Below are 26,591 nucleotides of genomic sequence, written 5' to 3'. Positions count from 1 at the left end.
GTGCCCTGGGCCATTACCCTGCAAACCCCTGAACAAGTAAACACGAGAGTCTTGCCGTACCAAAGAAATGAAAAACACAGAAAAAGGGGTTCGGGGTTGTGTGCCGCCACCTCTTCTTAGGCAGATCTGGATCCAAAAGCATCCTAGTCAACCACCGTCCCCAAAAGCATCCTAGTCAACCACCGTCCCCAAAAGCCTCTACCTCGGTAGGCAAATTTTATCCCGACAAACTCTGTATACTCCTTCCTTCGTCGTCATCATCACCATGGGAATCACCTGACTAGAAAAGGCGCCCCCCCCTAAACACCCCACGTGTTACACGGCGCCCCCTGTTCGCCCTCTCACCTCAGATACACAAACGTCTCCGCACCCCCCTCCGCCTCCCCCTCCCCCTCCTGGCTGCACCCGGCGCCCCCCTCCCCGAGGCGCGCCAGCCCCTGTATCGTCTCGATGTCGGCGATGGTGTCGTTGAAGACGCGCGTCAGCGCGCCGAGCACCCTCATGCGGTTCCACTCGGCCCGCGTCCGCCAGATCTCGTCCATCAGCTCCCGGCTGATCTGCTCGAGCTGCTCAATCGTGCACCCCGACGTCGCCCCCGCGATCGTCTCGAGGAAGTCGGCAACCGACGCCTCGTTGATCACCGGCTGCTGCTGCTGCGACGACGACATGGTCGACGTCCCCGAGTTGCGTATCGACGAGGGCGGCTGCTGCTGTGCCGCCGACGCCGACGCCGACGACGCCTGCTGGTTGCCGCTGCCGCTGCTGCCGCCGCTGTTGCCGTCGTCGTTGAGGATGTGCGCCATGCTGACGGCCGACGGCCTGCGCGGCTTATCGTCTGGCGGGGCCAGGACCTGCGAGGAGGTCGGGCTGGTTCTTGTTCCGCCGAAGGGCCCCCCACCTCCCATGGGGGCCTTGATCGCGCCCCGCAGGAGGCCGTGGGCCTGCGAGTGCGGCCACTGCTCGTCGCTGGTGGACTGGCTGGGCGGCCCGCCGCTGCCGGCCCCGGCCTGCGACTGCGTGTCCGGCAGCGCCTGCGACTGCTGCGACTGCTGCAGCAGCAGCTGCTGCTGCTCCGGGTTGCTGTGGAAGCCGTTGGTCGCCTGCGTGCTCCAGGGACCCGATTCCCGGTTGGTCGACGGGTCCGACGTCTTGGTCGTCGAGGCGTCGTTAACGATCGCCGACGGAGACATGCCCGGCGGGACGGATGTGATGGCCGATACCTGCGACACCTGGGTGTTCCCCGCAGTGGCCCTCGTCGATTCGCCAAGCTGCCTCGAACCTACTTTCGGCCAGAAGGAAGGCGGGCCCATCGAGTCGGGCTGCGTCTCCTCATCCATGCCGGCCATTTGAGTGTCCTCGCCGTCCTGGCGGGACGGAACCGAGTTGCCGTTGGTCAGTGGATGGGAATCAGATGTGATGGCGCCGTGTCCGTTGGAGTGGGGGCTCATGACTTGGAAGCGGGCTCCCGTCGTCGAGCGCCCGGCCGGGGGGAAACCCACCCCGACGGGGCCCTGGGAGTCGCTGTCGTTATCTCCCGCCACGTCGGATGTGACAAGGTCGACGATCGACTGCATGGCCTGCCTCTTTCGAGCCCGTTCAGCCTGCTCTTCCACCCTGCGCAGTTGGCGCTGGTACAGCTCGTCGAATTTGATGCCGAGGTTGGTGAGCTGTTGCTCGATATCCGTAACATCGACCTCGACGTTGGTCCGGAGCTCATTGGCCTTTAATGCTCGCTCTCTGTCACCAATGTTCTTGGCGTCATTGTAGAGTTTGTTGATGTCCAGGTAGAAATCCCTGGGCCGAGCATAGTAGCCATTGGCCAACCGCTCCTCGATCGTCGTAGTCTCGAGGTTGTAGAAGAACTTGCCCGTGGCGGTATCTCTGAGTCCCTCGGTCCCTTCCTTGTCCCTGGCGATCTCGTACGGTCGCTGCTCCCCCTCGGCGAGATCCGGCCGGACATAGTTTGGATCGGACTCGTCGAACAGATAGGCGACATGGGCCAGCGGAATGACTGGTTGCCTGAATTTCCTATATTTGCGATGGATCTGGTCCATGATCGGCTGCAGCCGGGTCTTGAGTATGTTCAGCGAATGCAGGTCGGCCTTGCGCTGCGCCTTGATCTCCGCTTTGGTAAGGGTCCGGGGCGGCGGGGGAGGGGCAACGGGGAGCACTTCCAGAACCCTCCTCTTGCGGTCTGCAGGATCCGGGAAATCGGTGGGCGCCTTCTGCAGGTGCTCGATGATGTTGGTGAAATACTCAACGCGGACGCTCTATCGGTCTTGTTAGCGGGGGCAAGTCATATCGAGGGCAGGAGAAGCACTCACCTTGTTCGGACGGTCAATAACCGCCCGGTTCTTCTTGGAGAAGCCAAAGAGATCAACTAGGAGTTTTGGATCCAAATCGAAGATCTCATTCTCTGCGGTAGCGAGGAGAAGGACGGGGTCGGTTGGCGGAATGGACCGGAGCAACGTCGCAAACGTGGTGGTTGCCGCTCCTTGCAATGCCGACCACCACGTGTTTATGTCGGGAACATAGATGACGCTGGGCTTGTGTCGCTTGACTTCGCTGAAAAGGCCGACGATCACTTGTTCAAGGGGCTACAATCATTTCGATCAGTGGGACTTCCCGACAGGATAGATTAGGCTGTGCAAAACTTACCCGTCCGTCGCCAAGCAATGTCGCCAAGTCGAAGTTCACAACATGTACGCCTTCCAAGTGGTGAAGGATGGCTGCCGATAGGTAGTTCTGGCCCATGCCAGCCTTCCCTGCAATGAGCAGGCGAGGCCGGAAGATTCGAGACCTCTCGAACTCCTGCTGGAGAGCTTCCCGACCAAACCCATGGTCCGTGTCTTTGGGTTGCTCGAACATGGCTTCTTCCAGTGCGGTGATCTTCTTCTTGCGAGGTAGGATTTCGTCGATGCTCTTCACAATCGCCTTGAACTGGCTCCTCAGGAGGGGTTCTATGGCCTTCGGGAGCGGTATCGCAGCAGATACGGTAGACCTCTCGGATGAGGGAATCAATTTCTTGATGGAGATAATGAAGTCCGTGGCATGGATACTGATCTTGTCGGGGTCAACGATAAGCTTCTCCTTGGACGAGTAGATCTGCGGGTAGGTTCTCTGGATCGCATTGAGGGCGGCTTCGGTGCAGAGGGCCCGTAGATCGGCACCGCCGTAGCCCTTGGTCCTCTCGGCGAGCGCGTTCCTGAACTCATCTGTCAGGCCCCAGTCCTTGGTGTGGATGTCGAGGATGGATCGCCGGCCCTCCACGTCAGGCAGGGGGAAGTAGAATTCACGGTCGAACCTGCCCGGCCGGCGAAGTGCCGGGTCGATGTTGTCAGGCCTGTTCGTCGCGCCGATGACGATGACCTGGCCACGCCCGTCCATGCCATCCATCAGAGCCAGCAGCGTCGAGACGATAGACGCATGGATCTGTTCTTGTTTACTAGACCGGACAGGCGCGAGACCATCAATCTCGTCGAAGAAGATGATGCTGGGCTGGGTTCTCCGTGCTTCCTCGAAGAGCAGCCGAAGCTGCTTCTCGGCCTCGCCAACCCATTTGCTCAAAGCATCAGCTCCCTTACGCATGTAGAAGGTGATCTTCCGACCACCGGACCCGACAGAGTTCGCAAGCGCTCTGGCGAGCAGCGTCTTGCCGGTTCCGGGAGGGCCGTGGAACAGGACTCCGCGAGGCGGCGTGACGTGGAACTTGAGGAAGAGCTCGGGGTACAGCAGCGGCAGCTGGACCATCTCCTTCAGCTGGTCAATATGGCCCTGAAGACCACCGACCTTGCTAAAGTCAACGTTCGTGTCGACCCCGAGAGGGTCGGCGTCGGCGAAGGCCTTCTGGCTCTTGATCTTGCCGACATTGGGAGTTGCCCCACCGATGCCGCCGACTCCTCCGTCGTTATGGGTCTGGGCGGGAACACCGAACAGCCCGACGGGTGGTGCGGCGGTGGTGGGCGTCATGCCGACAGGGCCGCCGACCCCTGATCTATGGACCATCTCGTCATCGCTGCTATCCGAGTCGACACCACCAGTAGCACCGGTGCCCCAGGGGCCATTGAGAAGAGAGCCTGCACCGCCGCCGCCGCCAAACGGGCCATAAGTCGTGTTGAAGTTGCGCTCCCAAACTTGGTTTGCGCCGTTTCGCCCGCCTCTGCGCCCGCCTCGTTGAGGTGTGGCAGCAGGCTCTTCGTCCTCCACTTCAAAGGCCGCTGGGTCAATGGCCTTGATGCTATAGTCGACCGGCTTGGTCACACGCCTCCTCTTGGTCAAGGGCTCTTCATATTGGATAGAGGGTGACCGCTGACGACGGCGGCGAGGCCGCGAGCGCGAGCTCTGCCGAAGTTCTTCGAGCTCTTCGGCCATCTCGTCCTTGTCAAGCTCGACCTCCTCGTCGCCCGAATCCTGGTTGCGTCGAGACCTCGAGCTCTTACTCTGACCAGCTCGCCGCCCACGGGGGGTCGGGCTCGAGGAGTCGTCCGCATTATCGACAGCGCCAGAATCGGCATCGTCATCCTTTGGCGGCGCCTCAGAGCCCGATTCTTCAGCTCCCGACTCGTCGCCGGGCTCAAAGTCGCTGCTGGGCGACTGAACCGACTTTCTCATCCCCGACTTCCGGGTCAGACGACGCGAGGTCCCAGCGTTCTCGGCCTCATCATCCGCTTCTTCAGGTGCTGCAGCACCGGAAGTGGTCCTCGCACTGCGGGTACGGCGCGTAATTGGGGCGACGTCTTCATCCTCGTCGTCATCTGCCGCCTGGTTCTCATCTCGCTGCTCTTCGGCCGCCAGGTTCTCCTCAGGTGCATCTTCAACCTCCATGGCTCCAACATCTTCATTTACTTCGTCATCATTCTCGATAACTTGGGCGTCCTCGGGGTATCCTGCTATCTCATCCTGATCCTGAAGAAGGTCCTCGGGCTCGGTCTTCGGCTCGGTCTCCTGCGTAGCCTCCAGGATTGCGGCAGGCATCTTCTTAACTCCCTTGCCACCGCGCGTGGACCGGGTAGTACGGTGTATGGCTTCCGGGCTGCCACTTCTTGACGACCGGGCGGCGAGCGCATGTTTCCCTGAATTGGATAGCTCGACCAGCTGTTCCTCGGTCTCCTCGGTTCGGGCTCGAGTCGAGCGGCGCGTAGCTACCGAAGGGGTAGCGACTTCCTTTCCGCGCCTATTTCGGAGCTGGCTGAGATTTGTACTACGCAACACAACGATACGTGACGGGCGGGGTGCGGCTTCCTCGGACGATTGTTCGGCCTCTTCACCTCCAGCCTCGGAATCCGCGATCACGCTATCTTCGCTGCTCTCTCTATATGATTGTTGCTTGGTCGCGGCCTTCCTCATGCGGCGGCCAGTTGCATTCAACAGGGCTTCGTCGTCGTCGTCTTCTTCTTCTTCCTCATCCTCGTCATCCTCGCCGAACGAATCCGCCTCGCTGTCGGACAGTTCTTCGTCATCTTCAATATCGGAGCCACGGTATTTAGTTCGCTTAGTGGATGCAATTTTCTTGGTCTTTGATGGACGCGACTTCTTTGCAGACCGCCGAGGTCGATCCTCGGTCGGGTTGAAGTTCTCGTCCTCGGGGTCAGATCTATTCGGATCGAAGCCGTCGAGGATATCGCGCTTCCTTTTGCTCGGCATGTTTGTTGAGAGCGATCAGCGATCGGGATGGCGGGAGTATGAGGGGTCCCAAAGGTGGCAGCACTGTCGATGGCACGGCGGGCGCTCGACGCTGTAACGGGGTCGGAGCTGCACAAGCGTGATGTCAGTGCTCTGCAGGACATGGAAGACAGTGTGGGCAATAGGAGTGTGGAAAGGAACGGGGTGTGGTTCAGAATAATTCTAAGAGTCCTGATGCAATGGATGTGTACTTACATCACCCTCGTTTTCAAGGACGGCAGGATGTCCTGGGTCACTGCATAGACGGGTAAAAAACTTTTGGCGAGAGAGCGAGACGAGCCAAAGATGGCATAGAATGAAGCGAATGCCAAAGAAGAAGAAAAGTTCGAAGGTTTTCTTCTGTCGATGGTCAACGATGGGCAGGATGCATCGCGGCTGGTCGCAAGTTTGGTGGTCAGTGTTGGAGCAAGCTGTGCTGGACTGGCGCGTTCTTCGCGGCGTCGAAGGTGAGATGTGGGGACTTCACGTGCTCTGACGAATCATAGTCCCCATTTCGGTTGGTGGTCCGAGCGTCACAGGCAACAATTCCTCGGAATTGCCTCGAGGAGGGGGAAGGGGGAAAAAGCCATCTTGCCCCATCGCACTCAAATTTGTCGCAATCCCGGCAACTTTGAAAAGACCAGATTGATCAATTATGTCAGAATAAATATGTAATGCGTGGACAATTGGTTAAAGTGCAAATATCTCTGCATTCCAGTCGTGACAGCGGTACGGCGTTGGCAAATTTCCACCAGTCTGGCAAGCAGTTTCCAAATAGTTGCGAAAGACGCGAAGTAAACAATTGCGAATTATTTATTTTCCTACGAGACCATGTCGTCATACCTCCATGTTGGAATAGCCTCTGGGTAAGGGTGTGTCTGTGGGGACCGAATCCCACGTGGCGTGGATGCGGGATGCGGCTCAAGCAACTCAGGCGGCGACCATCCAGAATCAAATCGGGCCTCGGGCCAATTCTGTTTGGGCGGAGGGTATTGAGGCGAGGTGATTGGCTTTGCCCAGGCCATACCAGCGGAGAAGCACCCTTTCTCCAGCGAGCAGCCGACTCTCCTGGTCCAGCCCGGCTTAGACAGTGGTAGAGCATGTGCAGTTATGGAGGAAGCCACCGCGCGGCGATGACTGCCAAGCCCAGACACATTTAACCTCCACGTACCTACGCTAGGTAGGAAGAGTGGCTCAAGTTACATCATAGTTAAATGCACTTGCCTATGTGTGACAGAGGACGGGGTGAGTACGGAACGTAGGGTTCTTATCCCTACCTACCTAAGGAAAGTTATCCACTGCCCTAGTATAGGATCAGAAAAGGCGTGTCTGTAGTAGTATCTACTGAATTTCGTCCACGGCCAGCCACCTAAAAGTTCCCCACATGAAGCTATCGTCTCGTCCATACTACCTATGTACCTAGAGCAACAAAACGAGGATGCTTGACCATCCCCCTCTCCACTCCAAACCAACGAATTCATCATCGTCCCTGCCTCTGCTGTCTCAAACGGGGGAACTGGAGAGGTAGAGCGAGCCTGGCAAGGTTTTCTGTCTTGTCGTCCTTCCTCGTCTGCCGCGTCCTAGCCCCTATCTCGTGGAAGTATTGGTTAATCTGCTTCTGGTCGATCCTGAGATCCTCCCGGAGGTCAAATGTATTGACGTCGAAGCTGTCAATTATGCTCGCGAAGACGCAGCAGTGCGTCATGAGCAGATCGATGTGGATCTTGCGCATCTCCCCGTTGTCCGAGAACTTTCGCCGGATGTTCTCGATGACAGCCTCCGGCGCGGGCGCCAGCAGCTCGCGGAGCTTCTCCCGCTTGGCGATCCTCTTGGCTCCGTGACCCTTTCCGCTGGTCGTGGAGACCCAGAAAATGAGGAGGAACAACATGTAGCGCAGCATCTTGAGCCTCTGCGCCGCATGTTCGTTCGCAGCCACCCGGTTGATGCGGTTGGCGACGAACCGGGATGGAACCTGGATTTCCTCCTGCTTCTTGGCCTTCTCTTGCCAGTCTCGGATAGGTATCGCGTTGAGGATCTCCCCGCCGATGATCTCCTTGGGATCGTAAACATCCTGGATATCGGCTGCCTCATAATTGCCCTTCGGTACGGGCCGCGCCTGATCGACGGCTGCCTGTAGTTCTTCCCTGGTGGCCATGTTCGCCGTTGATTCCTTGATGGAATCCATCAAGGCAAGGTCTTCGTCACCCAGCTTCAGCGGCTCGCCATCCGGACCCTTCCTTGGCGTGAGTGCGTTCTCGGCCATGGCCACGATGGCCTTCTTGGCCTTCTTTGTTCCGAACGCCTGGCCCAGCTCGTTCTTCATATCGGTCAAATTCTGGCGGAGAGTTAGTACAAAACGATTGACCAGCTGTAAGGGAGAGGGCGCTAAGATGCTTACCTCTCTCACAGTTCGCTCCGCCATTGCTTCATCAGCAGCCATCCGAGATCGGACGACTCCACGAACAACCATTTTCCTAGCTTCGACAATCTTCAGGCTACCCAAGGCAGGGTCGAAGACACAGATATAGTGTTTCAACAACGACTCCATTCCTTTCGGCTTATCTTCATGGGCTGTATAGTCGAGCGTCCTGTGCGAACTAGAATGGAGCAGGATGTCTTTGGGGGGTTGGGGGGGAGTTTGAGAGCTCTGTTTCCTCTTCTTGGAAGGGGCAGGCTCGGGTTTGGCGTAGGATCGAAACCGGACATCTCGGGACAGGACCAAGCCCGGAGTTGTAGCTAACTCTCGTCAGATAATTGACATACCCTTGGTCTAGAGGATGGTCATACCGATAACTGGAGGAGAGAACCGCGGTCTCACAACAGAGGAGACGGAGACGGAGTGGGGTAGCGAGGCTGGCTGCTCAATAGCGACCTTCTTCTTCGCCTCGCCATGTTGCCCTGCCGGTCTTTTCCTTTTCTTGGCTGAGGTATCTGCCATGGTAGTCGGTTGACGCTATCGGGTGCGTCTACTGAGTGTTGATTGGTGAAGTAAATGTTACCGGCGGCTTCGTGATATTTTTCTGCCTAAGTGTGGCAGAATCCTTCGATTTTTTTCCCGCTGGAAATTCTGGCTTCACCGCCCAAGCTCAGTGGGACCCCACCGCCTTTGATCGCTAGATCTCGCAGCAACCACAGCGAAGATATTACGGGTTTTATTTCTTGCTGTACATAGAAAAGAGATGAGACAAAGGTAGTCAAAACCGGAAGACCTGGTTTAGTTGTCCAATTACCTTACGTGCCTAGGCACCTCCCTCCTTAAGTGGATTGTCGTCGATCAGAAAAGACGAAGATACTGCAACGAGAAATGGACACCAGGGTTACCAGTCTCCACAAGACTGAGCGAGCTCTGCAACCTCGGAATCTAGGTAGGGCCAGGCATGCCAATTGACCCTAGAGCTATCTGTGAGCATCACCAAAGCTTGCAGGTGCTCTTCACGTATGCCACAGTGAACCATTCCCCAGGTTCCGTCCCAATTGGAGATGGTCAAATCCGTTACAAGTCAGGTCGGGTTCATGTCACGTCAGGTATATCCGCGTTGTGGAAGTAAGACTGCTTTGAATTTTCTCTGCAAACTTCTGTAGGTTCAATCTGCTTCTCAGGCGAGGCAGTAGCACTTCCGGCTTGGTTCCTGCAAACACTTCCCAAGCTTTAGCTCGACCATTGTCTTGTCCATGTACCAGTCTCCTGTCATCAACCCCAAATCACCACCTGCCACAAATCCATGACATCACCATGTCCTAGCCGGTCCCCCGATGAGTCCAGCAAAAGCTACTTCGAGTAGATAGCAAAGAGCGGGGCGTCCGACAAAAACAAGCGTTGCGAGCAATGGTAGAAGTTGTGGTGTTTTTAAATGGCCATGGTGATCATGTTGCGATTTCTTTCAATCTGGTGAGGCCGAGTAGAGCGGGGTGTTGTGTTTACTTGCTGCGATGGGGGTTAGAGAGAGAACGATAGACAAGCTGGCGACGACAGCACCGGGATAACTTACGATCTAGCCCTCATCTTTCTCCTCTTACGCTTAAGGCGGCGAACCCGCTTCTTTCTCCATTTGGCTCTCATCTTGAACGACTGCTGACGGCGGGGTTAGCGACTCGGCACACGAGCAGAGCAGAGTGGCGGAAAAAAAAGAGAGACGCATGGAAAGGCAAAGGGAGGGAGACAATAAAGCTTAGGAGGTTCGCATTCTGTTGGGAGAGGAGGGAGCGTCAATTTTTGAGGGAGAGCAGACTTACTTGTTCGATGAGATGCGATCGTTGGATATGGGAGTGGAAAAGAAGAAGTTGGCGGAGGGGATTTCTTCTCTTATTTGTGTGGGCTCGAAAGCCCTGTGTGGTGTCATGTGACTTTGGACAGGGATGTGCCGCCTCATGACCTTCGAGCTTGACGACCCTTGACGTAATTCCATCGAGACGGACAATTACGTCGTATGGTAAGGTAGGTAGGTTTTAGATTCACACACACCGTTGTAACCAGTTTACGTATCTAATGACATCTATTCATTACAGTACAATGTAATCGAAGGCCATTGATTGACCACGACTTCCCTACGGCCTGGCCAAGCAAGGCAGATAATCTTTGGTACAGCGTGTCTCACACGACAGGTATTTCCCTTCCCTCCCCGCGCAACCGCGTAAACGCCTCCCTAAAATTAAGATGTTCCCATGCACACTACCTCCCAGTGTTGATCAACATTGAAAACCACTGCAAAACCACAAAATAACGTCCCCGTTGAAATATCGTCCCCGTTGCTCACACAACGCCGGAAGTTCGCCATCTAGGCCAATATAGGGACGAGGCATGCCAACCCTCCTAGCCCTCCGGGGCCTTTTCCGTACCGTTTAATCATCATCACTTTGGACGCCACTGCTTTCCCCGTTGACTTGGCTAGCTCCATTCGAGTTGTTGACCAGCTTGATTCTAGTTGGTCCGCTGCTCGTTGGCCGAGGAGTGCCGGCGCTCGTGGATGGGCCAGTCGAGGTGCCCTTCTGCGAAGGGTCCTCCAACTCAACAAGCTCAGGATGATCATTGAGCTCTTGCTGGTACTGCTTGTTGAAAAAAGCCTAAACAGTGGGTTAGCAAGAGTGGAATTAACTTCTCTCTCACAGGCTCTACAAACCTCCATGACATTTGCATCGGAGTACAGTATGCTCCCATCCTCGTTGAACGTCCTACAGTTGTTGCAAAGCAGCTCCATGTCCTTGCGCAGGTCGTTGAGGCTCTTGTACTCCTCTTTCTTGATCCTCTTCATGATGTCATTCATACAGATGGGGTTCTGGATGATGAGATAGTAATCGCCCCAATCGCGCTTCGGAGGGAGCTTGACGAATGGTCCGATGATGAGACGCTTGGGAGGTTCGTCGTCCTCCTTGTCCTCGTCCTCTTTCTCTTCAGGTTCCGGATCGTCGACTTCCAAGTTCATCAAGCCGTCATAGAGTCGGCGCAAGCTCTTGTTTAGCACCTCGCGGATATGGGGCGGCATGCCGTTGGTGGCACCGTTTGCTGACGAAACACCCTTCGGCCGGCCGATCGGTCCTCGTCGCTTCTTCGCGGGCGGCTCGTCCTCACCTTCCTCGGCCTTGCGCTTCTCGGCATTCTTGCTGCCCGGCTTCCGCCCCCGCTTCTTCACAGGCGTCTCGATCTCGACCTCCTCGGTGCTAGCCCGGCTGGCGGCTGGCGAGTTCTCAACCGAGGCACCTCCCATAGACATCCTCTTCAGCCTATTGGCCTCTCGCCTGTCTTTCCGGGCCTGTTTTCGGGCCGCAGCTGCTTCGGGAGTGTCCTCTTCATCGTCGACGGCCATGAGCCACTGTTCCTCAGTCAGACCGTCATCGTATCTGACCTTGGTACGCTCACGCGCGCCACGGCCAAGGATAGTCTCGACCTCTTCTTCGACCGGATTTCCCTCCGAGAGATAGATGTCGGGAAGCTCGCTCTCCGTCATGAGACGGGGAAAGCGCTTGCACCCGGCCGCCGTGCCGTAGAGTGGATCCTTGGATCTTCGCTCATCAAGCTCCTGGAAGGCGACCAGTTCATCTTCGCTGCGGGCGAGAATCATGTTGAGTTCCTCGTCGTCCATCTCCTCCTGCTCTCCGACCTCTGCCATGTCGGCGGTCTCTAGGAGCGTTCGGAGCATTGCATCACGATCGGTCTCGGATGATTTGTTGTCGAAGCGACCAGCCTGGATGATTTTCCCATCCATGTCGAGCTTGAACCTGGCTCTTTCCAAGATCTTCTCTTCTACAGATGCCGAGCTGATCAAACGGAGAATGCGGACTTCATTCTTCTGGCCGATACGATGCGCACGATCCTGGGCCTGGAGATCCTGGTGAGGATTCCAATCGGAATCGTAGATGATGACGGTATCCGCGGTCTGCAGGTTGAGACCCAGACCACCAGCACGGGTTGACAGTAAGAACATGAAGTAAGGCGAGTCTGGGCGGTTGAACTCCCTGAGCAGTTCAGATCGGTCTTCTGACTTGGTCGTGCCATCGAGTCGGAGATACGTGATGCCGCGGTACCGAAGGAAATCCTCCATAATGTCCATGATGGCGGTCATCTGGAAGAACATCAAGACACGATGGCCGGTTTCTTTATACTTGGGCAGGATCCGGTCCAACAGCTCGAACTTGCCCGCCGTCCTCCAAAGGAGATCGTTGCTGGTGTTTAACGGATTCATCTGGTTCTCCACCTCGTCGAACACGAACGGGTGGTTGCAAAGCTTCCGCAGCTGCATGATCATGTTGCTTAGACCACGCGCGCCAGTCTTACCGCCTTTGCCATCGCTAACAACAAGTTTTTGGTGCGTAACCATTTGCCTGTACAGCCTTGCCTGCAGCGCGGAGAACTTGCATTTGATGACCTTCTCGGTCTTGTCGGGTAGGTCCTTCTCGACGTCCTTCTTCAGACGACGGAGGAGGAATGGGCGCAGCACCTTATGCAACCGACGGATGACCAGGATTTGTTCTTCTTCAGTGAGTTCCATCTTATCTTGTCCACCCGTGTTCGCAAAGGGAGTGTTGAACCATTCATCGAAAGTCGTGGCTGACTTGAAGATATTGGGCAGCACGAAATTGAGCATCGCCCACAGCTCCGACAGGTTGTTCTGGAGGGGCGTGCCGGTGAGGATGAGGCGGAATCTGGTGCTGTAGTATTGCTGGATCGTCGCGCTCAGCTTCGAGTTGGCATTCTTCATCCGGTGGCCTTCGTCAATGATCATGTGGAACCACTTGATCTTACTAAGAAGCGGCCGATCCTTGATGATGTATTCGTACGTGGTGAGCAGAACGTGGAACTTCCCTTGCCGTATCCTCTCCTGCTGGAGCTTCCGCGTGGTGGGGGGGCCCTTGTACACGACTTTGGTGACGGTCGGTGCCCACTTTTCGAACTCGAGATTCCAGTTGGTCAGGGTGCTGAGAGGCACAATGACCAGATAAGGGCCGTTCTGGAACTTCCTCTCGATCAGGTAGGTGATCAGGCTGATGGTCTGGATTGTTTTGCCGAGGCCCATTTCATCGGCCAGGATACCGTTGAGGTTGTTGTTGTACAGCGATATCATCCACTGAAGACCCTTGACCTGGTATTCCTTAAGATTGCCGCCCACCAGCATGTTCGCCTGCTCGGTCACCTCTTCTTTGATGCGATGGGCAACAGCATAGTAATCGATCTTGCGGTTGCTCTCCTCGGCCCCTTCCTCCGCCTCGCTCTCTTCTTCAGGGAGATCTCCGCCGTCATCTCCGCCGTAGCGCTCTGCAGCTTGTCGCTGTTGGGCCCTGACTGACGAAGCAAGCTGGTGCAAGAAGCCATCTGTCTGTCGGAGCAGGTGGCTGATACGTGTATCCTTGGCTTGGTCAAGCAGCTTGAGATAGGCCTCCTCATCGTTGGCTTTCAGGGCCTGCAGACGCTGCTTGGCAGTCCTCTCGACTCTCTTCTGCTCTTCCTTCTCAATGTTGAAGTGCTGCGCAAACATGATGCGACCGAGCTTATGCATCTTGTTCCGTTGAGCCTGCCCAGAGGACTGTATCTCAAGCCTGTGAGTCTGCACGGCCTGGATGAAGTCGATGTGCTTCTTTCTCTCCCTGTTCTTGCGGGCATCGCGTTGCTCCTTTTCGAGCTTCTCGGTAATGCGCGCCTCCCGGACACTCTGCTTCTTCATCCGGCGATACATGCTCCGGTTGGTTGTCATGGCAAGGTTGTCGTAATGCATCATCTGCCGCCCGACCTTGTCTCTCAAAGCACGTTGCTTGGAGTACAGCGCCAGCGACTTCATCTCGATGATGGCTTTGCGCTTGAGGGTATCGTCAGGGGTTATGGTGTCCTTGGAGGTATCCCAGTAGGCAAGATTACCCGGCAACCCCTTGAGCTCAGCATATCTCGCACTCATACGATTGAAGACTGCCTTTTCGCGCTCTATCCTCAGCTGCTCAAAGTCGACGCCCGTTGGAAAGATGCCAGGGATTATGAGCCGATTCTTTCGCCGCGCATGCTCGAAATAGTTAATGCTCTGGCGGACAAGGCCACCCTCGTACGGAGATTTAACACTCTTGAACGAACGAGCTTGCGGAATGGGTGCTGGAGAATCAGGTGCCCCGGTCACGGCGCCACTCGGACCCGTCTGCGCAGCATCCTGGGTGGTTACCTTCTGGGAGACTGCGGTTGACCCGGCCTGTTGGGGCTGTTCGGGCATTGAAGCTTGGCGTCGTGCGCGGTGGGCGAATATTGCCTGCTGCATCTGGAGAGGGACGCCAACATTCTTCCCCAGTATCTTGAACGCCTGGATCTGGTTCCTCAGCAAACTCAATTGCTGCTGAGTGAATTGTAAACCACCGGACCCCGTGGCTGCCGACGCAGATGTAGAAGAGCCGGGAGCAGCAGTTGCTGGGATCGCGGAAGCACCAAGCGCCGATGACGATGCAGGTTGACTTGTTGGGGTCGCAGTCTGCTGTGGAGGACGGCTAGGTTGGTTGCCATTAACAACGCCATTGGGAGTGCCCTGGGATTGTGATGTCTGCTGGGGCTGTTGTTGTCCTTGCTTCCCCTGCTGTTGCTGGAACTGCTGCTGCTGCTGCTGATGTAGCTGCTGCTGCTGCTGCTGATGGAGCTGCTGCTGCTGCTGTTGGTGGTGGAGCTGCTGCTGCTGCTGCTGCTGTAGCTGTTGTTGGTGGTGCTGCTGCTGCTGTTGGTGCTGCTGCTGCTGTTGCTGCTGCTGCTGGGGTTGGTGGTGCTGCTGCTGTTGCTGCTGCTGCTGTCTCCGTATCTGCTGCTGTTGGAAGGCGAAGAGGAGTTGTTGGGTTTTGATGTAGTCGGGATCGGTCTGTGGAACACCCTGCTCCTTCATTTGACGGAATCGCTGGACGGTATTAGCACGGGGCCAAGATACAATGATTGGGTATTCAACAGAATGGGGGTCGTCAAGACGGATTGGGTTTGTTCATTGAGGAACCACTTACCATGATAGTCTCTTGGACCTGTTGCGGAGTGATGCCGGCCGGTATGGCAGAGCCGGGATACTGGCCGACGGGGGGTGCCGGAGTAGCCATGGCGACGGCGGCCTCTCACAGAGTGTCTAACCAATGATCGTGGTACAGGACAATGTTATGTTGGGCGCATGTCCAAGGGAGAACGAATCGCAGGGCGGTCGCAAACGAATAGATTGGCAAGGAGGGGAGTCGACGGGATGATCGCGACCGATTGGATCAAAAAAGCGCGATGGACAACACAATGGCAATGAGCGGTGCGTGGAACTGAAGATGTCGGCCGGGGCCGTTACCCGGAGCGCGGTTGGAGATCGGGGCCGGTCGCGTTGTGGCGGGAACACAGGCGTGGTTTTGATGGACCGACACGATTGAGTGCTGTGCTCAGCCGCGTGAAGGCGACGTGGTTGTTGTGTGGGGGCTCCGGAAAATAAGGGAAACCTTAAGTCGAGTTGGGGGAAAAAATGGGAAACAGGGCGATGGCGGGGCGTGGAGGCTATTCACCTGGTGGGATGTGCGAGGAAATCGCGTGTATAAAATTTTGCCGACCTTTTTGAGATGGGTACTGATGGTCGCAGCTGGGGGTTGGCGATTTTTCGATGCGCGCGGTCACCCTTGGATTCGATGGGAGAGTTCAGAGGTGAAGAGATTCTGCCTTCGCGGCTTGTTTGGTGGTATGGAAAACGCCGCCCCACCAGCGTACATCTCAGCATGATCCATTATGTAAAACAGGCTTCCAACCAATAGTGAATGCCTGAGGTTCCGTGCTTCCTTGGCTCGTGCGCAGCGATTACCACCAAAAGGGGTTGATTACCTAATTGGATATTTCTAATTACTTTCCTCGGAGCACCACCCGATATCAAGACAGCGAGCACCCAGATTTTGACCCAAACGCCATTCCACCCGTGTACGCCGTAGTGTACGCCGTAGTCCGTAGTGTAACCCGCTTCCCCCCCTTTTTTCTTTACCTCTTGATCCTCTTCTTATCCGGCCCTTCTTGCTCCTCGTCGTCGCTCACCTCAGCGTACCGGGTAACAGGCTGAGTTGAATCATAAGCCTTCGTAAACAGTGGGTCGCTCTTCGCAATATCAGCGTATTTTAATAGTGCCTCCCTCGGATCTTCGTGGAGCATGCGACTCAGCGGGATATTCTCCGAGACGTGTTTCGAGTCGGGCTGGCTCCTCATGAAAGGGGTGACCTGTTGGACCTGCGGTCTCATGGGATCCCTGGACTTGCCAGAGGCTGTCACCCCTCCCTTTCTTGTGCCGGGCAGGCTGCCGCCTGGGATGATGATGGAATCGCCCGAGATCCCGAGGGTTTGGTCCATTGTCAAAGAGGGATCGTCATCAATATGACGTTTCTTTGGAGCGCGCGACATGACCTCAACTGCCCCCCGGGTCGACATGGTTGGGTTAAATAGCACATGTGTTTCCGCGTTCGCCGAGCCTGTGATGATCTGGTTGAGTTTGGGATGCCAGTCAACCACAATAAGGGGCGACCCTGGGGTAATCGGGGTGACGTGTTCGGGCTGTAGATTGCCAGGGTTCAAAATGTGAAGGTGGCCGGACTCTGATCCGGTGATGATGCTCGTAGAGTTTGGAGAGTACTTGATGTTAGTCATGTGGAACCGGTCCGATGTAGACGGGTGTTCAACCTTGACCAGGGGCTCCTTAAACTTGCGAGTGTCCCAGAGCTTGATGGTGCCGTCACCTCCTCGAGTGACGACCATGCGTCCATCGGAACTGACGTCTATGCCTCCAGTCCAAGTTGCGGGCTTGTGTGCCTCGCGTATCTCCGCTGCGGGTCGCGTGAAAGGGCCATTGCCGCTATACATGACCAACGACCCGTCCAGGGCGGCCGCAACGAGGATGTCGTTTCCTCCCCCTGCGGTCGCGGCCCAGGCCACGGCAGTCATTCTCGTCCGACCGGCGCACCCCGGCGCCTTCGACTTGAAGGCGATTACCTCCTTCTGCCGTCGCTTATTATTGATGTCCCATATCCGCAGCGTGCTGTCCGAACCGGCCGTCACACAGGTATTCCGATCCGTGGGATGCCAAGTACCCGTAGTAACTTCGCCCACGTGGCCGTTGGTATTGTTCATATCGCGCAGGTACATGTCGCCCTTGACGAACTCGGTCAGGGTATCGCCGTCTCTCGACATGATCTTGGGTTGCGGATGCGCTGTTACGCAGAGGAAGACCCCCCCAGAGAGGTGGCTGAACTGGACATGGTGAATGGGATGCGACTCTGAGGACGCAGCAGACGATTTCGTCTCCCAGGGATCGACGCTTCTGAAGGCGCGCAGTGTAGTCGGTGTCATGGATGCAAAATCGTGCAGCTTGACGGTGGCATCCAGGGAGCCAGTTATCAACCGCCCTCCTGCCGGGTCCAGGGAGATACTCGTAACGGCGCGGTCGTGGGTTTTGAGCACGATCTCATGCGAAACGGGAAATTCGTCGTCATCTTCGTCCGAGTCCGAATCGTCGCTGCCGCCGTCGCTGTCGTCGTCGGAACCGGATCCTGTCGCTTCTGCCGCTTTGGCCGCCTTGGCTGGTTTCTCGACGGCTCTCCTACTCTGCTCGATTTGCGCAGAGATATTGGTCTGCCTAGACTGTTTGCCGAATGATGTGGGTAGAAAGGCTCTCATAGGGTCGTCCTCGGCAAGAACAGGCCCTTCAACCCGATAGTCGTCGTCACTATCACTCATTTTTATATGTGAGACGTTGAAGATGGGTGGCGGGGCTCAGAAAATAGATGAGCCGCAATTTATTTGCAGGTCGAATTAAACCTGGAATGTGCATGTATGCTAGCGTCAATTCATATGTACTACCTTGTCCACCACACGTATAATTAAGCTTCTCTGAATGGTATATAAATATCACAATCTGGTTTAAGTAACACTCATATAGCTAATCGGTAATACTTGTAAGCCCGCTCGCTGTGTTTATCATGCCGTCGCCGTGACATGCATCGCGGCGACGGCAGCATCATCGGCCCTCTTCAGCGCCTCCAGCCTCCTGAGTTCCTCCCTCTTCATCCTCTCCTGGATCCTCACCCTCTCCGGAACCACCTCCTCCCTGGGTCCCGCGATCTTCCACCCCTCCAGCCTGTCCTTGCCCAGGGCCCTGAGCGTCGTCTGCTCGACGAGGCTGTAGTTCCCGTCCGCCCTGTCAAAGTTGAACGGCTCCTTGACAGCCACGGGCGGATTCGTGATGATCCGCACGTTCCTCAACGCGTTACTTGACGCCGAATGCAGCATGAGGGGGTGCAGGAGGAAGAGATCGCCGCACTTCCCATGGGCCTCGACGAACTCGGTCGACTCCTTAGCGAGGCCATTGAACCAGTCCAGATTCTTCTCCTTTGTGAAGTCGGGCTGGCCCCGGGGCGTCATGCGCGGCGACACCCCCTCGGGGTGAGCGTACAGGTGCCTGGCGACCTTGGGCATGGCCTCGGGGCAGATGACGGTCCCGCCGCCGTCGGGCGGGATGTCGGTGAACAGCGGGATCACCAGAAGGCCCTGCTCGGGGCTGTCCAGGTAGTGGACGAAGAAGTCGCCGTCGACGTGCCAGTTCTCCAGCTCCTGCGGCGGCGTTGGCTTGCCTTCCTTCTCGGGGGTGCCCAGGTTGACGATCAGCGAGTCCCGCCAGAGTCTCGAGTCGTCCGTGACGCGCTCCTCGCCGCCACACAGCTCGCAGATGGCCGCCCAGGCCCGCGGCGCGAACTCGGCGGCGTCGAAGGTGAAATGCCACGGCATGTTTGTGCGGGACGCATTCCAGGTTGACTTGTCAGTCGGCGACATGCCCAGGCGTGTCCAGACATCTTTAGTAATCACAGCGGCTTGCTCTGGAGTGAAAGCGCCAGGGATCCTTGTGGCGGCTGGTGTTAGCATTCAGGGGGGTTTTCGGAGAAACAGCGTCATAAAAAGGTGCAGTACTTCAACCAACCGTGCGCAAGGAAATGCTCCTTCTCTTCCGCCGTGAGGACTGATACGGGTGCCATTCTGACGTCCAACGAACAAATAAGGTAAATAAATACGACAAGTAAGCACTGTGTAGTTAATTCTGCTTCATCTTTTTTTTTTTACAGAACCAACTTTTCCCAGACCTTCAGCATGGCTTAGTAGAGGTAGTGTAGTTATATGCTGCTACGCAATAGGTACCAAGCTTATACCCCACGGGCTTCTGTGGCGACATAGTGACACTAACAACACACTTGCCACGAGTCGATGCGGGGAAGGTCAGTCGCCTATTTAACCACCATTTTCTCATTGGACCGCCGGAGCAGGTTCGGAGGCGACCAGAGCACCGGGGCTTCCCCAAGGATTCTAGCCCTTCTTTTTTTTGCCCCGGGTTGGTCCGGGGACATGACGTTAGAGTCCGTCACGGGGGGTCAGGCCGGACTTTCGGCTAAAGATTGGGATGGCGGATAGGCAGCCAGCGGCAGAGGCATAGATCTACTAGCGAGGCGTCAACATCGAATGCCCGGCAAACGAGTCTCCTCGCAAAAGAGAGAGGAGGGGATGGGAATCCGGTGTCGGTGTCGGTGAGATGCAAGTCTAAACTATACGAGCTTCTGCCGGCAAAAAGAATATTGACCTCGTGACGGGACGAAAAGGGGAGGGGAGACAGATCATCAGTCTTGGGCGGACGTCACGGTCAAGTGGGGCCGATTGGCGGATTCCCATTGGCGATTCGGCATCTAAAGTCCGACAAGCAAATGCAGTCACATCAGTCGCGTCCATGTCAAACAAAAACCTTGTCCAAAAACGCGTCAACCCTCCTTCCGAGGACAACGCAGAAGCCATGCCGCCAGAATTAGATCCCGAAGAAGACTATGCCTCCTCCGAGGATTCAGATTTCGCCCCCGAAGATGTCCCCGAGCGCCAATCGTCGCCCTCAGACGACGAAGGCGCAGGCGAGAAACAACCAGCCGCGAATGCACGAAAGAGGCGTGCCGGGGATAACGAGGCCGAGGATGCCGGCTTTGAGAACTCGGGGGACGAGGCGGTGATAGTGAAGGGCAAGAAACGGCTGAAGAAGACGAAGGGGAAGGGTAAGGAGGGGGCTGGCGAGGACGATGAGGGCGGCGAGGGCGGGTTGATCAAGACCCGAAGCATGCGCGCACAGGAGTAAGTCTGGCCTAGAGTCTCCTGAACCTCCTCCTTTCTCTCTTTTTCCTGGACGAAGAAGTCATTTTCTAAACTTGTTGAACTGCAGAAAAGCCGAGCGCAAAGCTAGCGGCCCGACCGGGCCCGTCACCATCGACGCTGACGCATTATGGGCGCAAATGACCGGAGCCGCTCCGGCGCCCTCGACATCGACGGCACAGGTAGACAACGAAGGAGTATCCGCCGCGGATTCTGGGCCAGTTTCCGAGGCCCAACCCCAACCGCTGGCTAACGACGCCAGTCCGGGGAAGAAGGAGTCCCCAACAATGATACGGATCAAACGAACCTACAACTTCGCCGGCAAAGTCCACAGCGAAGAGAAGCTCGTCGCGCGTGACTCGGCGGAAGCACGGCTCTACCTCGCCGAGAACGCGGACGCGGACGGAGAGGAGCAGCAGGCGGCCCGGCGGATGCCGCGCAAGGCGTTCCGGTCGGCGTTCGAGCCGGCCATGACGGACCAGCAGCGGCGCGTGGACCTCAACCTCGGGGTGGGCGTGCGGCTGCGGGCGCGGGAGCTCGCGCGGGACGCGGGCGCCAAGAAGCTCAACACGGTCGAGAAGAGCAGGATGGACTGGGCCGGCTACGTGGACAAGGAGGGCATCAAGGACGAGCTCGAGCTGGCGGGCAAGTCCAAGGATTCGTTTGCCGCGCGCCAAGACTTCCTCGCCCGGAGCGAGGCGAAGAGGGAGGAGGAGGCGAGGCGCGCACGGCTTGCTGGCCGGGCGTGAGCAGTGCGTCACTTGTACTACAGTACTGTACATATACGGGTAGGAAGGTTTGTTTGGGAGCTTGCATGGGGTTCGCATGGGGTCATTAAGGGTCATTTGCGGAGTTTTATTGGGAGCTAGAAGAGAATACCCGCATGACAGAATAGATGCTTGGCTGGATCATCATACAATAACTGTACTATCTCTACACAACTTCCTCTTCAGCCCCCTTCTAGTACCGGTTGGCGGCGTCGGGTGGCGTGGTGCCGTTGGTCCCGCCGCCTCCGTCCGATCCCCCGGAAATAGGCATCTTGATGGCTAGCTCGGGGCTGGTGCTGAAGACGGTTACGGCGCCGCCGCCGCCGCCGCCGCCGCCGCCGCCGCAGGTGGAGCCGGAGTCGCCGGAGCAGGGCACGTTGCATGCCGTCGTTGCTGAGACGGAGCCGTTGTTCAGTGAGGTGTCGCAGAGGCAGGTGTCGCCGTTCTGGATGCCGAAGACCGGATAGCCCTGGTCCAGGAGGCAGAACTCGCCGCACTTCAGGACCGTCAGCAATGTCGAGGTCTGGGACACGTCATCACCCAAGACCGGGCCATCGGCATTAGTGTAGCATCCCAGGGCGAGATATTGCACGTCCCACATGCGCAGGGGGGCGACGCAGTAGCTCGTGCCGGCGACGATGTCTGTGGAGCACGTCGCGTCGTGCACCGAGGGGTTCGCCGCCACGAAGAGCTCCATGTTGATGCCGTTGGCGAGGAGCATCCTGTCGCACGTGTCGCCGGCCACCACCGTGTACCAATTGCCGCACAGCGTGGTGGTGCCCGCGGCGACGGGGTGACCCGCCGGCGGCGCCGTTAGGTCCGTGCCGTAGCCTGTGCTCGACTGCGGGAACGACGACGTGCTGTCCGGCGGCGCCGGCTGGTTGTACGTGCCTCCGAGCGCGGAGGCGCACAGCACGCTCCCGACGACGGCTTCGGAGTGCAGGTTGTCGCACCACACGTTGATCCACGGGTTGTAGAGCTTGATGTCCGGGATCCCGGCGTGCCAGGATGCCGTCCCGCAGTCGTCGTCGCTCCGGAGCTGGTAGGTCGTGCACGTCAGCGGTAGGCAGAGGCTCGAGCCAACAGGGAGGGTGCTGCAGTTCTGGATATCGGGATTCGCGTTGAAGAGATCCACCGAGGACACGCTCTTCGCCAGTGCAATCGTGTTCGCAGGTGTCTCCCGATTGAACCGTGTAGAGATTGTTTGACACACAGAAAGGGGGAGGAGTCTGGGTGGGAGAGAAGAGCGGAGCTTGCGTCGCGGTCGGTGCTTGCGTCGAGCACACTTGAACGACCCTCGTCAATGCGTCTTGGAAGAAGGTCATTGCCGCATATGCCGAGTATCTTGAGGCCTGCATCATCTTCAGCCGGCCCAGGTAGCACGTGGAGCAGAGCTGCAGGGTGGAGATGTTGTCAGCGCCTTGGGTAGGATCGAATGAGGAGATGATGTCTGTTGAGCGTGGTCAGTCAACAAACCCTACTGTGGGGTCGTTTTATGTTCAAACCAGATGTCACTGACCATTACAGTATTGTCCACTGGAAGGATCCTTCTGGCGTGTCTCACCCACGCCGTATGATATGTACTTGCCGAGCATCGCTGGTGGCGATCCATCGTCGAACCTGTAGCGGGAGCAGTAGGTGTTGACTCCGGCAAGCCAGGCCGTGAGTGAACTTGCAAAGCCCGGTTCGCAGATTGAATCGGTCAACGTGACATTATTGAGGTCCCCATGATACGAAGCCTGGGTCCAGGAAGGGGTGTAATCGTCGCACAAGATGGCTGCTTCCAAGACATTTCGGCAGGTCGCCGGCTACTTGGAGTATTGGAAGTTGTCCTCCGTGTACAGCTAGTATCCCTCAAAGGTTCTTGTACCGGTCTGCTCTGTGGACCCTCCAATCCAGGCAAGGATGGACGATGCAAAGCCATTTCGGTTTTGCACAGCAATCGTCGCGTCGGAGTTGACCGGACTGATCATTTCCACCGTCCCGACAGTGACCAGGTTGTATACCCAGATGTCACTGCTTTGCTCCGTCTGGAAAATCCTTGTCTGGCAGTTGTTCGCCCCTGAGTTGACACAAGTCTGGTCGTACTACTGGAACCAGGAATACAGGCCCGTGCTTAGGATGTACACCGATTCGAAATCTACGATTCTCACCCCCCAAGATACAGCGCAGGAAGTGGACGACCCGCAGTCGGAGAAGTCAGGATCGTCGATGAAGGCTCCAGGTGAGAAAGGAGCCGGGACTTTTGGAACAGGTTGGAAGTACGGGGATTCGGTCTGGATGAGTCCGAGCAAGACGCTCTTTGCTGACGAGATCTGGTACTGGTATAGGACCGAGTGCTCAACTGAAGTGCCCCAGAGCCACGTCGGCCCTTGGCTTTCGATAAGGAGCCCATGGGCGGAATACACGTCAATCTGCGTCTGGTCGACGTTGTCGATGTAATGGTCTGCCGTCCACGCCCACACATTCTCCATGTAGGCGGACGCCTTGGAGGTGATGTGCATCAGGAGTGAGGCGGCTATACACTCCTCTTTAACAAACCCGCTCTGCTTCGGGCAGGTGGTTGTGTCCAGGTTGTAACCCTGGGCGTCACCAACACGGAAATGGGAGTCTGTCCAGGTTTATTAGCGAGTACTCTTCGGTTTCAAGAAGGCAGGTTGTGGTTGGAAAAGTGTACCCCACAGTTCAGCTGAGCCCTGGGTAGACTCGTGGACATTCCACTCGACCAAAACCGCTCCAGCCGTGCCGCCCTTGACGGTGAACATCATGTTCTGGATTTCGACAGAGCCTACGCTGCCCACACCTCACAACTGCTCGGGGTTCTTGTCACTGGAGAAATTGGGGCCGTATGCCATGATCTGGGGCCAGACATGCCCGATGATGCGTGAGCCGACAGGAACCTGGATGGTATCCGAGACCATGTAGACGCCGAAGGGGAAGTACTCCACGGCAGAGATATTAGCAGCAACGTCAAGAACGTGATTCAAGATGGCAGTGTCATCACTCGACCCGTCGCCCTTGGCGCCGAGGGCCTTGACGTCGAAGATTTGGTTCTGGCCAAGGTCCGCATAAGAAGGGCGCCTCCTGGTGAAGAAGAAGTTCTGCGACGTGCCAGAAGGTTCGGATTGGATTAGCGGCGTTGGCCGGGTCATGGTCGGGACATTTTGCGCGTTGACAAAGGTCGTGTCGCCCCTGACGTCGCTAACTCGGCTGAATCCCCACGAGTCGATGGGTATAGCGCCGGTGCCCCCCGCCAGCAACGTGACACCCTTTCGTCATCCCTGACGATGGTGCCTACGTTGGTGAACTTGGAGTTCATGAGCAGGAATGCCGTCGAGTTATCAGCAAACAGGGAAGTCTTGATGCCGAGGTTTGAGTTGGTCACGAGCATGTCCGTCAAGATGAGCGACCCTACCCCCTGGCCAGTGCTGAAAGGCTATGTTCACTCTTCATCAGTCTAGTCCTAGTTGGAAAGGTGGTTCGTTGGGCTCATAATTACTCCTCCGGCTCCTCCAACGATAGTCACGCCCGCGTCAGCCTGATCAATGGCGATATTCTGAATCGTCCATCCCCAGTCCCAATGAAGCTGGAGTGCATTTGCGCATTTGCTGAAATACATTCCGCTGGAAGTGTACTGCTGGTTGCCCATGTAGGCTCTGAAAGTGCAGTTGTCAATCACACTCGCTCTTTGTATCCAACCCTTGCCATGAGTGCAAAGCCCGAGCTGAGGTGAAATACTGACCCGAATTTACCGCCGACAAAGTACAAGTCGGACAAGAAGCTGCCACTGCCGTTCTCCATATATATACCCTCCAGGTTTATCAGTACCCGAATATCGATGCCATTCCCAGGCGCTTGGCGAACTCACCTGTTGGGTTGTGTCTGGGTTCACAGCAGGATCCGTCATGTAGAAATGGATGTTCTTCAGCGACGTGCCTTGAGCGACTTGTCTGCGCACTTTTAGCACCCTGTATTGCCCCTGTATTGCCCCTGAGCTCATGAGGCTGGTTCGACACATACCAGTGTATGCCACAGATTTGTGCCGTCTGACTCCCAGCACGAACATCGATGACGAAGTTGCGGACACTTCTCAAGAAGTTGTTGGTGTTCAAGTACCTATTGATCAGGTGAGTTAAGGCTCCAGTCCCAAGAAGCGGTCTATGGCAGGGGGTGACTACGGACCACTCAGTTTGGGCGCCAGTGTAGATGTTGGACTCGATGATACCTCCCCCAGAGAAGCTGGACGCCGCAACGCGTCTGGGAAGATCTATAGGCTGTTGGGGTCAAGGCATGTCAGGATAGGTCCGAGTTTATTGGGCCTATGCAGGGGTTTCAAATTGCCGAGCATCTCGGTGTTGTAGTACATAATGAGGGATGAGCTGATCACGTACGTTCCGGGAGGGAAGTACACCGTTGCCGGGTAGATGGTGCTACCACCGCAGTTGGCGCTGCACCTGCGACCGTCCGAGATGGCAAGCTGGATGGCGGCCGTATCATCGTTGACGCCGTCACCTGGTCGGATAAAAACCAAGTATTAGAGCCAAAGTCTGGAAACGAGGTCCATCCAGAGAGGTTTACCTTTGGCACCATAATCCTTCACGTTTCTCCATACCTGTTCCAACTCATGTGTTAGCCGTGTGCTACTCTAGATCGGCCATCAATATCTCACCTTGTAACCCGGCGGGGCAAGTGGACTGGATCCCAGTTGGACAATATTCTCCATCCAGAAATCCGATGCAGCACGCTTCTCCAACCTTGCCCCGGAGCTAGCAATGGCGGGGTCCGCTTCAGAAACATTGGCCACGTATTCTAGGAGTCCGGAAGGCTGCTGCAGAACCTGGGGAATGGCATTTGTGTCGTTGTTCTTCGGGGCATATTTCTCCTTCATCCTCACTGCGATGGCATCGTATTCGTCAGCCGAAGCGTCTGGAGGGTATGCTTCCGCAGAATCCTTGCTGCCTCGACAACGTCAGGGGGGATGATATACGACTGTGTCGAGGAGTTGCTGGGGGACGTCTCATTGGAAAGTTGGCGTCTCCAAAGGCTCCGTCTCAGCTTCTGAGCGGTCGTGCTGTTAGTGGTTTCATATTCCAGGTAAGGGGCTGGCTTGACCGCGTCCTGGATATCAGATTTGTTGTACACGGAATATATGTTCGTTCGTGGATTTTCCGGATGGCGGCGTTGGCGATCGCCATGGCCTCATGGAACTTGGCGACGATGTCCTTCGCATCCTCCAAGGTAACGTTTGTACCAGTAGAAGGGGTTACGGTTGAGTTACGGCGGTGAAACGGAAAGACGACACGGTGATCCTGAGAAGAGCCATGCCTGTCGACAGAATGAATGAGCAATGACAAAGTAAGGAGTGAAAGAACGGTAGCGAGTATGACCGTACTCCTCGCCATGGTGAAGACAAGCGAATGTGAGACTGGACCGTCAGCTTGGGTCAAAGAAAGATGGACGATGTGAGTCTGGGGAGTAAGGTATGGGAACAATCTTAAGATGAGTGGCCGGGGTTTTGCTGGAACGCAGCACAACTCGTGAAGAGG

General features: G+C 56.5%; 7 protein-coding genes across 7 annotated transcripts; 1 reads left to right on the top strand and 6 right to left on the bottom strand.

Annotated features, from left to right (window-relative positions):
• Positions 1-158: 158 nt before the first annotated feature.
• QBC33DRAFT_343093 (uncharacterized protein) lies at positions 159-6,044 on the bottom strand. Its single transcript, XM_060423774.1, has 4 exons — positions 5,878-6,044; positions 2,659-5,751; positions 2,325-2,597; positions 159-2,270 (listed from the first exon to the last, which is right to left on the bottom strand). The coding sequence occupies exons 2-4, from the start codon at positions 5,641-5,643 to the stop codon at positions 342-344; spliced, it is 5,187 nt and encodes a 1,728-aa protein (XP_060285346.1). The 5' UTR covers positions 5,644-5,751; positions 5,878-6,044; the 3' UTR covers positions 159-341.
• Positions 6,045-6,952: 908 nt separating this feature from the next.
• QBC33DRAFT_343785 (DNA-directed RNA polymerase I subunit rpa49) lies at positions 6,953-8,991 on the bottom strand. Its single transcript, XM_060423775.1, has 3 exons — positions 8,449-8,991; positions 8,060-8,397; positions 6,953-7,996 (listed from the first exon to the last, which is right to left on the bottom strand). The coding sequence occupies exons 1-3, from the start codon at positions 8,597-8,599 to the stop codon at positions 7,142-7,144; spliced, it is 1,344 nt and encodes a 447-aa protein (XP_060285345.1). The 5' UTR covers positions 8,600-8,991; the 3' UTR covers positions 6,953-7,141.
• A 1,133-nt stretch (positions 8,992-10,124) lies between these two features.
• QBC33DRAFT_532363 (putative snf2 family ATP-dependent chromatin-remodeling factor snf21 protein) lies at positions 10,125-14,875 on the bottom strand. Its single transcript, XM_060427370.1, has 2 exons — positions 10,779-14,875; positions 10,125-10,722 (listed from the first exon to the last, which is right to left on the bottom strand). Exons 1-2 carry the CDS (start codon positions 14,388-14,390, stop codon positions 10,501-10,503), a joined length of 3,834 nt encoding a protein of 1,277 aa, XP_060285344.1. The 5' UTR covers positions 14,391-14,875; the 3' UTR covers positions 10,125-10,500.
• Positions 14,876-15,785: 910 nt separating this feature from the next.
• Positions 15,786-17,861, bottom strand: QBC33DRAFT_532359 (WD repeat domain-containing protein). The gene has a single exon (XM_060427369.1). It carries the CDS (start codon positions 17,837-17,839, stop codon positions 16,097-16,099), a length of 1,743 nt encoding a protein of 580 aa, XP_060285343.1. The 5' UTR covers positions 17,840-17,861; the 3' UTR covers positions 15,786-16,096.
• Positions 17,862-17,912: 51 nt separating this feature from the next.
• On the bottom strand, positions 17,913-19,528 carry QBC33DRAFT_343040 (ribonucleoside-diphosphate reductase large subunit). Its single transcript, XM_060423773.1, has 3 exons — positions 19,292-19,528; positions 19,067-19,236; positions 17,913-18,998 (listed from the first exon to the last, which is right to left on the bottom strand). Exons 2-3 carry the CDS (start codon positions 19,129-19,131, stop codon positions 18,080-18,082), a joined length of 984 nt encoding a protein of 327 aa, XP_060285342.1. The 5' UTR covers positions 19,132-19,236; positions 19,292-19,528; the 3' UTR covers positions 17,913-18,079.
• A 406-nt stretch (positions 19,529-19,934) lies between these two features.
• On the top strand, positions 19,935-21,027 carry QBC33DRAFT_448009 (swr complex subunit; the record flags this gene model as incomplete). The annotated part of the gene is made up of 2 exons (XM_060424451.1): positions 19,935-20,260; positions 20,349-21,027. The coding sequence occupies 2 exons, from the start codon at positions 19,935-19,937 to the stop codon at positions 21,025-21,027; spliced, it is 1,005 nt and encodes a 334-aa protein (XP_060285341.1).
• A 211-nt stretch (positions 21,028-21,238) lies between these two features.
• On the bottom strand, positions 21,239-26,447 carry QBC33DRAFT_576935 (putative glucan 1,3-beta-glucosidase; the record flags this gene model as incomplete). Its single annotated transcript, XM_060430950.1, has 17 exons — positions 21,239-22,192; positions 22,236-22,495; positions 22,565-22,822; positions 22,916-23,132; positions 23,175-23,656; positions 23,723-23,833; positions 23,876-24,255; positions 24,312-24,481; positions 24,545-24,701; positions 24,788-24,855; positions 24,914-25,013; positions 25,066-25,161; positions 25,228-25,302; positions 25,410-25,557; positions 25,633-25,657; positions 25,715-25,971; positions 26,186-26,447. 17 exons carry the CDS (start codon positions 26,445-26,447, stop codon positions 21,239-21,241), a joined length of 4,020 nt encoding a protein of 1,339 aa, XP_060285340.1.
• Positions 26,448-26,591: the final 144 nt, after the last annotated feature.

The sequence above is a fragment of the Phialemonium atrogriseum genome, assembly GCF_030411735.1.
Source record: "Phialemonium atrogriseum strain 8032-3 unplaced genomic scaffold QBC33scaffold_7, whole genome shotgun sequence".
Lineage (NCBI taxonomy): Eukaryota > Fungi > Ascomycota > Sordariomycetes > Cephalothecales > Cephalothecaceae > Phialemonium > Phialemonium atrogriseum.
This window is presented reverse-complemented; position numbering and strand designations above follow the sequence as displayed.

Bases quoted from the DNA above. Each gene is read 5' to 3' on its own strand.
- QBC33DRAFT_343040 (XM_060423773.1), bottom strand. From the start codon at position 19,131: ATGGCACCCGTATCAGTCCTCACGGCGGAAGAGAAGGAGCATTTCCTT. The intron at 18,999-19,066 runs GTACTGCACCTT...AGCCGCCACAAG, and splicing joins CTTGCGCACGGTTGGTTGAA to GATCCCTGGCGCTTTCACTC.
- QBC33DRAFT_532359 (XM_060427369.1), bottom strand. From the start codon at position 17,839: ATGAGTGATAGTGACGACGACTATCGGGTTGAAGGGCCTGTTCTTGCC.
- QBC33DRAFT_343093 (XM_060423774.1), bottom strand. From the start codon at position 5,643: ATGCCGAGCAAAAGGAAGCGCGATATCCTCGACGGCTTCGATCCGAAT. The intron at 2,598-2,658 runs GTAAGTTTTGCA...AAATGATTGTAG, and splicing joins CATTGCTTGGCGACGGACGG to CCCCTTGAACAAGTGATCGT. The intron at 2,271-2,324 runs GTGAGTGCTTCT...CAAGACCGATAG, and splicing joins TTATTGACCGTCCGAACAAG to AGCGTCCGCGTTGAGTATTT.
- QBC33DRAFT_343785 (XM_060423775.1), bottom strand. From the start codon at position 8,599: ATGGCAGATACCTCAGCCAAGAAAAGGAAAAGACCGGCAGGGCAACAT. The intron at 8,398-8,448 runs GTATGACCATCC...GACGAGAGTTAG, and splicing joins GTTCTCTCCTCCAGTTATCG to CTACAACTCCGGGCTTGGTC. The intron at 7,997-8,059 runs GTAAGCATCTTA...ACTCTCCGCCAG, and splicing joins CGGAGCGAACTGTGAGAGAG to AATTTGACCGATATGAAGAA.
- QBC33DRAFT_532363 (XM_060427370.1), bottom strand. From the start codon at position 14,390: ATGCAGCAGGCAATATTCGCCCACCGCGCACGACGCCAAGCTTCAATG. The intron at 10,723-10,778 runs GTTTGTAGAGCC...CCCACTGTTTAG, and splicing joins CCGATGCAAATGTCATGGAG to GCTTTTTTCAACAAGCAGTA.